Source organism: Myotis nattereri (assembly GCF_964212035.1).
Source record: "Myotis nattereri genome assembly, chromosome: 2".
NCBI classification, from domain to species: Eukaryota; Metazoa; Chordata; class Mammalia; order Chiroptera; family Vespertilionidae; genus Myotis; species Myotis nattereri.
Window position 1 is genome coordinate 110,108,073 of NC_138076.1, and position 12,246 is coordinate 110,120,318.

The 12,246-nt window shown below is 49.0% G+C and overlaps 1 protein-coding gene across 1 annotated transcript in view; it reads right to left on the reverse strand.

The window, feature by feature from the left end:
- The window catches only part of IL17D (interleukin 17D), a 36,665-nt gene extending 24,631 nt beyond the window's left edge, over positions 1-12,034 (reverse strand). The window contains exons 1-2 of the mRNA XM_081083551.1: positions 11,981-12,034; positions 11,253-11,539 (exon numbers count right to left, since the gene is read on the reverse strand). Coding sequence (XP_080939677.1) covers positions 11,253-11,539; positions 11,981-11,992 — 299 coding nt within the window. The 5' untranslated portion in view covers positions 11,993-12,034. The remainder of the gene's footprint in view (positions 1-11,252; positions 11,540-11,980) is intronic.
- Positions 12,035-12,246: the final 212 nt, after the last annotated feature.

Consider the following 12,246-nt stretch of genomic DNA (forward strand, 5'->3'; position numbering starts at 1 on the left):
CCTAGGAGTAAACTTAACTAAGGAGGTAAAAGACTTATATGCGAAAAACTACAGGACACTGAAAAAAAGAGATAGAAAAAGACATAAACAGATGGAAGAACATACCATGTTCAAGGATTGGTAGAATCAAGAACATCAAAATGTCCATACTACCCAAAGCAATCTATAGATTCAATGCAATCCCTATTAAATTACCAACAGCATATATCACAGACCTAGAACTAATGTTTCAAAAATTCATCTGGAATAAAAAAGACCTCGAATAGCTGCAGCAATCTTGAGAAAGAAGAACAAAGTAGGTCGGATCTCAATACCAGATATCAAGTTGTATTACAAAGCCACTGTTCTTAAAACAGTTTGGTACTGGCACAAGAACAGACATATAGATCAATGAAATAGAATAGAGAACCCAGAAATCGACCCAAACCACTATGCCCAATTAATATTCGACAAAGGAGGCAAGAGCATACAACAGAATCAAGACAGTCTCTTCAATAAATGGCCTTGGGGAAAATGGACAGATATATGCAAAAAGATGAAACTAGACTACCAACTCACACCATACACAAAAATAAACTCAAAATGGATAAAGGACTTAAATGTAAGACTGGAAACCATAAAAATACTAGAGGAATCCACAGGCAACGAAATCGCAAACATATGCCGAAGAAATTTCTTCTCTGATGCTGCTCCTAGGGCAATGGAAACTAAAGAGAAAATAAACAAATGGGACTACATCAAAATAAAAAGCTTTTGCACAGCAAAAGAAACCATCAACAAAACAACAAGAAAGCCCACTGCATGGGAGAACATATTTGCCAATGATATCACCGGTAAGGGTTTAATCTCCAACATTTACAGGGAACTCATACAACTTAACAAAAGGAAGATAAACAATCCAATAAAAAAATGGGCAATGGACCTAAATAGACACTTTTCAAAAGAGGACATACAGAAGGCTGAAAGACATATGAAAGCATGCTCAAAGTCACTAATTATACGAGAGATGCAAATCAAAACGACAATGCGGTATCATCTCACACCTGTCAGAATGGCTATCATCAACAAATACACAAACGACAAGTGCTCGTGAGGATGCAGAGAAAAAGGAACCCTCATGCCCTGCTGGTGGGAATGCAGACTGGTGCAGCCACAGTGTAGAACAGGATGGAGTTTCCTCAAAAAGTTAAAAATGGAACTCCCATTTGACTCAGTGATCCCACTTCTAGGAATATATCCAAAGAAGCCAGAAACACCAATCAGAAAGGATATATGCACCCCTATGTTCATAGCAGCACAATTCATCATAGCTAAGATTTGGAAACAGCCTAAGTGTCCATCAGCAGATGAGTGGATTAGAAAACTGTGGTACATCTACACAATGGAATACTATGCTGCGGTAAAAAGGAACGAATTATTGCCATTTGCAACAGCATGGATGGAACTGGAGAGCATTATGCTAAGTGAAATAAGCCAGTCAGAGAAAGATAAATATCACATGATCTCACTCATTTGTGGAATATAGAGAACACACTAGACTGATAAGCAGGGACAGATCCAAAGACAGAGAAACAGCGATCAGACTATCAATCCCCAGAGGGAAACTAGGGGAGGGAGGGGGTAAGGGGGAGAGATCAACCAAAGGATTGGCACAAGAACAGACATATAGATCAATGGAATAGAATAGAGAACCAATGGGCACGGAAACAGGGGGATGAAAGTATGGGGGGGGGGCGGTCGGGGAGGTTGGGGGTTAATGGGAAATGAGGACACATTTGTAATACCTTAACCAATAAAGAAATTTAAAAAAAAAAAGTGTCACAGCTATGTAGGCTATAGAACTGAGGAACTGTCACAGACTGAAGGTAGCTAAAGAGCTCTGAGCACCAGAAACCATTTGTGAGCCTGGGCTGGTGCTGGAGAAGAAAAGGGGACTTAGTGGGACACTGAATAAGGGCCACGGAGTAGGTGACACCCCTGTGCCAGCCCATATCCTGACCTTCAGAATGCTGTTTAGTTATGATGCTGACCTTTGGGCAATCTGGTTAAGTGGTACCTGGACTTCCTTGTACTAAATTCACTTTTTAAAAAAAATTAATTCTTTATTGTTGAAAGTATTACATATGTCTCATTTCCCCCCATTGATCCCTGCCAGCCTGCTCCCACCCCCCAGCACAGGCCCTAACCTCCCTATGTCTGTGTTCATTGGTTATGCTCATATGCATGAATACAAGTCCTTTGGTTGATCTCTTACTGCCCCCCAAACATTTCTTCATTAGTTTGAAATTATTTAAAAAGGAGTTAAATAATAAAGCAGAAAAAATAAAAATATTTTAAAGTTTTAAAAAAACAAACACTTATGAGACAATCAGGGATATTTGAACCCGACTGGGCATTTGAAAATAATAAGGAAATATTAACTTTTAGGTATGACTATGGTATTGTGTGGTTTTGTTTAACAAAGGGTATTTATCTTTTAGACATACATACCAAATATGTGAGAATGTATACAGATACACACAGTGCTAGATGCTAGTTACAAAGTGCCCCTGAATTTGTCACATAGTGGACAGTAATGGTCATTACTCAGCAGACTTGTCAGGCTCCCGAGGTGGGCACTGGATGAGAGTGTGGCCACTTCACGAATGCACTGCCAGTGGTCAGGACAAACCTCACACGTGCGCCACAGATCACTGTGTACACAGGGGCGATGGCCCACTGCCACACCCAAGGAAGTTTGAGGTGAAGCTGGAGGCCAAGGAGGGCTGACCTTGGCAAAGAAGGGGTGAAGAAAGGCTAAACAAAGAAGCCAGGAAAGCAGAAGACCATGGAGGGTGGGGAGGAGCTTCCAGTGGTCACGGTAGCTGGAGTGACGTGTGCATGTGTGCACATGGTTGGGTGGCAATTTAGTGAGAACTGTGAGAAGTGTATGGGGCCTTGAAGACCAGAGAAAAGTCTGGATATTACCTTGAATACTATGGGAGGCCAGAGAAGGGATAGAGACATGACCATTCTGACAGTGGTATAGACTCAATTACAGGACAAATTGGGAGGGAAGTAAGAAGGTCAAACACAGCTTCTTCAGACTCAGCTTTCTCATCTGTTCCTAAACAGGTGGGGTTCTTCTGTGCACTGCATGTGCAGGTGCCAAGCCACGTGTCACCCATTACTTTTATCAGTAGAACCACAGTGGCTTGGGTGCTGCCATGGTCAGAAGGCTCATCTGACTAGAAATATACACCTCACCTCCATCAATCACTCCCCTGGGAGTGAAATTTCCACCATCACATTGACACCTCTGGGCTAAGGCATTGTGACAAAAAGACACCCGCCTCCCCCTCTGTCTGAAATGAGGGACATAATAAGGCATAAGGCTCGATGGTTTTCAAATTGTGGTTTTATGACCAGGAGGTTCTCTTAGAAGTGTGCTACCAGGACAGGAATACAATGCTCACATCACCCCCACACCCCGTGCTGAGGGTACCCATGCCACCGGTTCCCACAGAAAACAGACAGATATGGTCTATTGGACATGGGCTTGGGGTGGAGAAGAGACTAGGAAAGAAGGCGTAGAAGCCTCAGGGCAGCCAGGTGACAAACACAGCGCTAAAACCCATCAGCCAACCTCCAGCCTTGATATTCTGGGAAAACTATCAGCTAGAGTGCTTTTTGTATAAAGAAAGCTGCCATGAAAATGAAACATGAAGATACTCCAACAGGGACCAAACATGGCCATAGGACCGAGGAGAGACCTGTGTGGCTGTCTCCTCCTCATAAGCAATAACTCTTCTTTTTAAAAAATATATTTTATTGATTTTTTACAGAGAGGAAGGGAAAGGGAGAGGGATACAGAGTTAGAAACCTTGATGAGAGAGAAACATTGATTCAGCTGCCTCTTGCACGCCCCCTACTGGGGATGTGCCAGCAACCGAGGTACATGCCCTTGACTGGAATCGAACCTGGGACCCTTCAGTCCGCAGGCCGACACTCTATCCACTGAGCCAAACCGGTTAGGGCAATAACTCTTTTTTTAAAAAAATATTTTTTTTATTGATTTGAGAAGGGAGAGGGAGAGATAGAACATCAATAATGAGAGAATCACTAATCGGCTGCCTCCTGCACGCCCACCACAGAGGATCGAGCCTGCAACCCAGGATGTGTCCTTGACCGGAATCGAACCCGGGACCCTTTAGTCCCCAGGCCAACGCTCTATCCACTGAGCCAAACCAGCTAGGTGCAATAATTCTTCTGTCTGCACATGTTCTGCGTGCTGCTCCACAGAAGCTTGGCATAGACACACACTTGAAACACATCAAATTTCCCTTTCTGATTGGATCCCAGAAGTGCTCCGGGGGCCACATGTGGCACGTGGCTGGAGGGACAGCTGGCCTGCTTCATCCAAGAGCAAAGGGTTGCCCTTCTGGAACGAGTGGAGGTGAGGGGAACTCAGCTGGGGCAGGAATGCGAATGACAGCAGAGAAGAAAAAGAGCACTGCCCTCGGGGATCCTGAACTCAGCAGGAAAAGATTAGGAATAGTTCATGGAGCACTGCCACTAGGCAACATTGAGGGGACCCAGCAGACCCAGGGGCAGCTCCCGTGCGCCCAGCTGAGGCCCAGTATCGAGAGCTAGAAATTTACTGCCACAGATTCACAGGCCTGGCTCAACCTCCATTTCCCCAAACATAACATTATTTTAATTTCCAAGCAGCAGAGGCTAAGTCTACTGCAATCCAAGACCCAAAGCAGGAACAAAGCAGGGATATGACTTTTGGGGCTCTGACTGAAAACCCACAAGTTCTGAACTGTGTAAAGTGGAAACAAAACCACCTCAGTAGTCCTGGTTCTTAAGTGAATTCAACCCAACAGACTTCCATGAAATGTTGTTCAAATTTAGTTACCAATCAGTGGCATCGGGCAAACCACTGCCCCTGCTCATCTCTGCAAAATGAAGGGGAGGACCGATGACCAGGCTACTCCCCTACTCCTTGACGGCAGGATTGATGGTCTGACTTTGTCTCTTCTGCTTAGAAAAGACTCTTGCAATCCACTGAGTCTCCAAGATACTGGAGAATCCCCAAATTAATCTAGAAAGTGAGTGCAACTCTAACCCAAATCCGATAGATGTTTCTTAGAACCTGGCAAGCTGATCCTAAAATTTGTGTAGAGAGAAAAGGGCAAGAAGAGTCAAGACCATCGTGGAAAAGGATAAGGAGGGGCTCACTTACCAGACACCAAGACATCATGGGGTTATGGTAATACGAGACAGCCGGACCCCTGGCAGGTGGAGGGAGAAGCAACTTCCCTTCCAACAGCTAAGATTTCTCTGAAAAATGCCTGTCTTTGGGATGTGGGCAATAAAAAAATCACAACAAGATTTCCAAAACGTGGTTCTCAGACCGCTGCATCAGAGCCGTGCGCAGCTCAGTGACAAATGCATATCCTCACATCTCCCCTACCCTGTCTGCTCACAAACTGGGGACCACCGACAGTCACACAGTCAGCAGTGAAATTAGGCAGTTTCTCTACAAGGGACCTGGACCCATACACACATTGACACAGCTCACAGGAAACAGTGAGGTGATTGCATTTTCCCAAATATGCCCGAATTTCATGATCCTACTGGCCCTGGACCCCATATGCTGAGGAATCACTGCCAACCCAACAAGCACTTGGCATTGCAGAGGAGATGGTGTGGAGGTGTCAGTTGTCCTTCACTGAGGCACACAGCGGGCTTTTACACCAGTGATCCATCCCTGACCCCAGAGATTCAAAGTCACACTCTGGGTGGGCCAGGGTGTTGGTGCGTTTAAAGCCCCCAGATCATTCCAGCACACAGCCTGGTAGGTTATTTGGTCCCCAGGTTTGAGAAAGAGTCACTAGGGCAGGGGTTTGTGTTAACCCTCCAGACTCTCTTTTCCTCTTGGCAGTGGCCTGCAGCCGGGCCCAGAGCACAGGCTGGTGTCGGGAGGCTTGCTGGCCAGGGAGTAACTGGGGACATGAAGACTAAAACACCTTTCCTGTGCCAGGCAGTGATGCCCAGCGTGCTGGCAGCTCCCCCTCTCCACTCGCTGAGCCCAAGTCACAGATCTCAGCACATGCTGCCAGGAGCTCTGGAAAATGCTCTCCTGGCCCCACAAGAAAACATAACTTGTGCATTTCTCATGAACGAGGGCATGAAACAAATCTGCCTGGAGAGTGGCAGGCACAGACGCCTGCAGCCAGGTCCCAGCGGGCTCCACCTGGCCCTCTCTGCGGGCCAAGGACAGCTAAGCGTCAGCCCTACCCCTGGGTGCGACCTGAGGTTGACTTTGGTCTGATCCTAAACTTGGCATCAAGGTCAGTCCTGAGGATGAGCCATGAGGCAGGGCCTTCTTAGCAGCTCTAGGCTATCAGGGGGGACAGGCCCAGCTTGCCTGCCCTCTCCCTATACTGGGAGGAAACTGAGGCACCAACAGGGGAGGGGCATGTCCAGAGCCTTCCATCAGCCATACTGCCCTGGACAATCGCTCTGCAATTAGCTAGATGCCTGGCCAGTGGTAAAGCTAAAAGTAGGAAACCTGCAGATACCATGTAAAATCTGCCTTCCTGGAAGGTCAGGGACCAGGAGAGACACTTTGGCTTGTAAAAATATTTGGAAAGTAACTCAGAAAAATGCTTTACAGAAGGGAAGAGAGAAGAGCAATGAGACCAGAGCCAGAATTTCTCCTGGGGTTGTGTCCCTTTGTCATGGCAGACGCCACCCATTCGTGCAGCTGGGACACTCTCTTCAAAGGAAGAACAGCTCAGGCCCACACCATGTTTGCGGAGCTGTCTTTGATGTGTCCATCCCTGGGTCAAAGAGGAGAAGCCCACCTTCATCTGAAATGAACCAGCTGTGTCACACTTGGTTATGAGGAAGAGTTAATATCACACACAAGTCTAGACTCTTCAGCAAGTTCCAGAAGAGCTTTGAGGAGATGGCTTTGCCTTTGTCCTCATTGTAGTCTCCACTTCTGGGAGACAGACACCACAGCGGGTGAGTCTGCCTGCAGGTTACAGCTGGGCAGGCACAGCTACCTTCCCACCTTCCCGGGGTCAGACCACACAGGGCCCGACCCTGGAAATCTTTGTTCTTAGGGCTGGAGACAAATGAGAGTGCACACAGGGGGAGGGTACATTTGGAGGAGATAAATATTAAGAGATATATCACCGCAGTGGGGACAACTTTTTCTAACATTATACTCCCAACTTCTCCAACTTTCTCTAGTTAATATTATAGTTCTTTTACAACTTTAAAACAGGATGAAGAAAAACTGGTGTGCTCTAGGAGAAAGGCATCAGGGTCTGTGTTCTGGGCACCCAGCCCCGCTTGGTTACTATTAGATGGATGGGAAGTGACGGATGCCCTGGAGAAACCGAATGTATGGGTTAGAGGAGGGTGAGGCAAAATTATCCTTTTATTTCAACCTGTCCTGACGAAAACCCTTCTCCGATAAAGCATTGCTAAGTATCTGATGATGGACTTAGCGGACCTCAGACTGTGAAGGTTATCCCAGTGAGTGGCCTGGCCTAGGCGGTGACCTCATCCAACCCATGTAAGCTCCACAAAGTCACCTGCCCAAAGTTCTGGGAACAGAAGTGGTGCCAAGTTCGATTTTCCTTGGGAAGACATCAGCTTCACTGATGTTTACTAATGGCCCACCCAGCACCTGGGCTGTCCTGATGGTCCGCGGGCGGCCCCTGCCAAATACTCCCTGGTTGCTTCGGGAGGACTGGCCCAGCCCAGGGCTCCCTGCTTCTGCACACTCCCTGGAGGACCGCCACCTCTATTTTTAAGACTTCCCGTTCCCTGTCCTCCTCTCTCCTTCACTCCTGGTCCTGTTTCTTTTCTTTTAGTTCTTTGCTGTTACTGCTCTCCATGGGACTGTTTACTAGCCTCTTACATTCCATGCAGGAGAAGGGCTATGTGGGAAAGTAACAAAGCCTGAAAATAAATGGTTACTATTTATTCATTTCCTAGAGTAAAGCTACCTTTAGATTACAACCCAGAACTGAAAAATATAAACAATGAAAACTATTCAGAGTACTGGAAGGTGTTTATATTTGGGGTTTCCACACAAGTGAGTGTATCTTTCAACCTTCATAAACCTCACTGTTCTTACAATATATTTCTGACCATGTCAATTTGGCTTAAAAAAAACTTACTGATTCTATTTTTGGCATTTTTGTTTTTAGAGCTCAAGAAAAACAAACATGATGCCACAAAGTAAATGAGAAAATATTTTTATATTCTGGAGGTTGAAAGTTGATTTTCTAATAACACACTGGTCAGCAGCATGGGATATCCTCTGATAGAATCACAAAGTCCATTTACTGTCTGATCCTGGCCCAATTCTTTATGCTTTCCAAGCCGAGTTCCTCATCGGTGGTCAGCCCAGCTCTGGGGTCACAGGGAGCTCTGGGAAATCTATCGAGTTGCCCTTCACTCCTATGCTCTCAGGAAATCAAGGGCCATTGTTACCTACGGAGTTTCGTATCTTTAGTATCTGTTGTGTCCTCATGGTTGCTGAACTTCCCTTTCTAGCCTCTATTTAAAAATTAAGATGTTTTTAAAATAAGGAATGGACACACAAGGCAGGAAATACAGACAATACAAAAGTGAAAGTCTTGTATTCCAGAAGTCTCCTTCCCACCTCTATCCCCTCTTGAGAGGCACCATGATAACCAGATTCCAAAGATGCCCCACAGTGTGTGTGTGTATGGTTTAAAATAGCACTTAACATATGTCTGTTATGTAATTGCTTCTCTCTTTACTGCCACAGGCAGAGAGCTGCTTACACTGTGCACCTTGCCTGCTTCTCTTATGCTGATGATAGAGTCTCCACTGAGGCACTTTCAGACCAGCCCCCTTCCTCTCTATAGCTGCTTTCAGAGCATTTATCAAACTAGTTGCCTATTGGTGGACGTTTAGATGGCTCTAATCCCTTGCTATTACCACAGTGAACACCACTTGTAACATGGACAAGTATAGAATTCCAAGTGGAACTGCTGGGTTGAAGAGCATGTGATTGTGAAATTTGATAGTTAATACTCAACTGCCCTCCATAAACTATGCATCAATGAACACCCTCTACTGCACAAGACACCTTTTCCTGCAGCCTTGACAACAGAGCCTGATGGTTGCCAAAACAAAACAAAAAAACCCAAGTTTCTCAGTACAGTTTTAATATGCATTTCACTTATTGTGCCTAAAGTGCAGCATCTCTTTATGTTTCCAGTGCCCGAGTCATTTGACCTCCTTTCTGGGGACCGCCCACTGCCCTGCTCAGCATTTCACCAGGCCTTCCTTTTACTGGTTCGGAGGAGCTCTTTAGGGGAGGTGCCCTTTGTGACATGGGATGCAAGTATTTCTCCCTCTTTGCCCTTGTATTTTTCTTTTTTAAATTAAAATTTGCCAAGAATAAATGGGGTATATTTATGTAAGTGAATTGATGAAGCTTGCTTTTTATGACTTGGGGTCTACAAAGTAGGCCTTCTCTCCTCCAATATTACAAATATAACTGAACATGTTTTTATCTATTTTTGTGGTTTTACTTTTTACATTAGAATTTATGTTCATATAGGACTGAGATCCAATTGTATTTTTTTCCAGCGGGTTACTCAGCCGTCCCAACACAGCTTACTGAGTGCTCCATCTCTCCCGTGAAGATATGGGATGTCACCTTATATTCCAAATTTCTATTTTAAAGCCTGTTTTATCCTAGGTAGTGGTCCTTTTTGAGCCTTTCAGAATTTCTGACTTGGAGTCCATTTCCTCACTGATCTTTATTAAGCACACATTTTGTCTTTAGCCTTAAATACTCTTCAGAAGCCATGCTTCAAGCCCTACAGGGAGCACACTCTCCCACCAAGTTTCCCACAGAAACATCACTGAGGAGCCAATCCTGTCCTCCCACACTGCAGAGGAGAAGTGGGGAGAATGATCAGCAGGCAGGACCCTTTAGAATCCAGCGATCTGCAGTCCTGGCCCACACCAGTTCCTAGAAGACTTAAGAGTGCAAGCCCTCAGGCTTCCATTTGCTCAGGGGAAAGGGCAATTTCATCAGTGTTGCTAAATAATAGGGAAAAAAACAACGCTGATGATACTGTTGGCCACCGGACACAGCTCCTGGCCCTGCACAGCACAAAGACTCCGGGGCAGCCCAGGCAGCCCAGACCGGAATCCTCAACAATGTGTACTGTTCCTGTCCGTAACCTCCTTTAGACATTCCCCTCCTCCCAGAGGCCCTAGGAGGGCTTTGGGGAGGCACCGGTGTCAGTTCCAGGGAACACAGCAAAGGCAGCTCAGGTTAGCTCACTGTGCAGAATTCTAGGGGCACAAGTTCCCATCTGCACTCCAGCCCTTATCTCTGAGACCACACCTCCCGCCGGCTGGTGGTTAAACCTTCGCACCTCCCAGGTAGAGCTGCCTCAATGGGTCCAGTACTATGTTCATTTCCTTCCAAAAACCCTGCTGCTCATTCTGTTTCCCCATTTTGTTCAAATATCATCAAGCACCAAACTTACCATGTTTTTATTTGTCGTTGTTTGTGTTTTACATTCGAATTTATTTCCATGTAGGACTGAGATCCAATTGTACTGGGAGATGTGCCCAACTGGAGGTCTTTGCAAACTACTGCTCCTACTGTGTGTTATGCTCTTCCCCCTGCTGGCCCTCAGGCCCTCAGCCAACTTTGGGACGCATCTGTGGGCCTGGAGAGGTCAGCATTGGCCACAGTAAAATGCAAAGGGAGCAGCCTCTGTGCGGAGAAGCCAAGCTAATGCCCTGAAGATTTTCCAAGTGTCTTTAAGACTATTTAGTGACATTATGAGAGCTATGACTCATTAGGCAATACGTTAGTGTCATCATCGCTCCATTATAATGTATGGAACCAATGTCCTATATACTTCCCACCCAGACATCACCTGGCGCCTAGCTGTATGGCGCAGCAGGTTCTCTCCAAGGGAGGTGACGGGCCTTTGTGGGACTGAACTGCTCCCAACCCAGTCGCACCACCTGTCCTGGGACACCTACCCGTTTCGCTTTCCCCGCCGTACGCGCCCTATATCACCTGCCCGGCCCCATATCCACATCTCCCCTGCCCTCACCCTCCGCCCCCCCCCCGCCCCGCCCACCCTACCTCCCACACTCCAGCTGCCCTTCCCCCAACCTCCCGCCCGTCCCGCATCCCACCTACCCGACCCCACCCGCCCCCTCTGTCTCCGGCTCACCTGTAGGCCCAGGGCGACACGCTGCGGAGCGGGGTGGGCGGCCGGAAGCGGCGGTCGGGCCGGCCCCCCGGGCAGCTGGCATTGCGCGCCTGCTCACGCGGGCCCAGCTGCAGCGTGTGCTGGAAGGCGCCGAGCACGCCGGCCGCCAGCCGCCCGTACAGCTGCTCCAGGAGCTCCTCGGGCCGGTCCGCGCAGCCCCGCGCCGGCCGCCGGCTGCTCCTCAGGGCGCCCGCCCGGCCCGGCGACAGCACCAACGCCAGCAGCACGCCGGTGGCCAGCGTCTGGACCTGCGGGACAGGCCGCTCAGAGCCGCGTCCGCGCCCGAGGATGGGCGCCGAGCACACCGGCCCCCGCGCGCCCCGCGTCCCTGCCCCGCGCCCCGCGCGCCCCGCGCCGCCCCCGCCCCCGCCCCCGCCCCGCGCCCCTCGCGCCCCTCGCGCCCCTCGCGCCCCTCGCGCCCGACCTCGAGCCGGACCCCGAGCCTGCAGCGGGGGCACGTGCGGCGTGCGCGTGTGCGTGTGCCGGCCGGGCTGCTGCGCCGCGGGTTGCGAGTGCCTGTGAGCCAGCGGTCCCCGCGCCATCGCCACCTCTCTCCCGCCGCCCGCGCGCGCGGCCCGTATCCCGACTTTGCCCGGGCGGGATCCCGGTGGCTCCTCCTCGATGTCCGGCGTGCGGGTCCCAGGGACAAACCGGGCATGGGAAGCCTGCCGCCGGTGGCGCGTACTCACCAGTGCCCCCATGTCCCCGGAGATGCTGTTGGGATCGGCACGCCGAGCCGTGTCGGGACCGCGGGCCGGGACTGGGCCGGGGCTCGAGGAGGGGCCGTGGCCGGAGATGGCGCCGCCCCCGCCGCCGAGTGTGCGGCTCAGAGGGGCCAACCTCGCCTGTCAGGGGGACGGACTGTGCTCAGGCCGAAAAGACGTCTCCAAGGACAAGCTCACCGTGATCACAGCAGGCCACCTGGGGAAAGCGAGCCCAACAGCCCTAGAAGGAT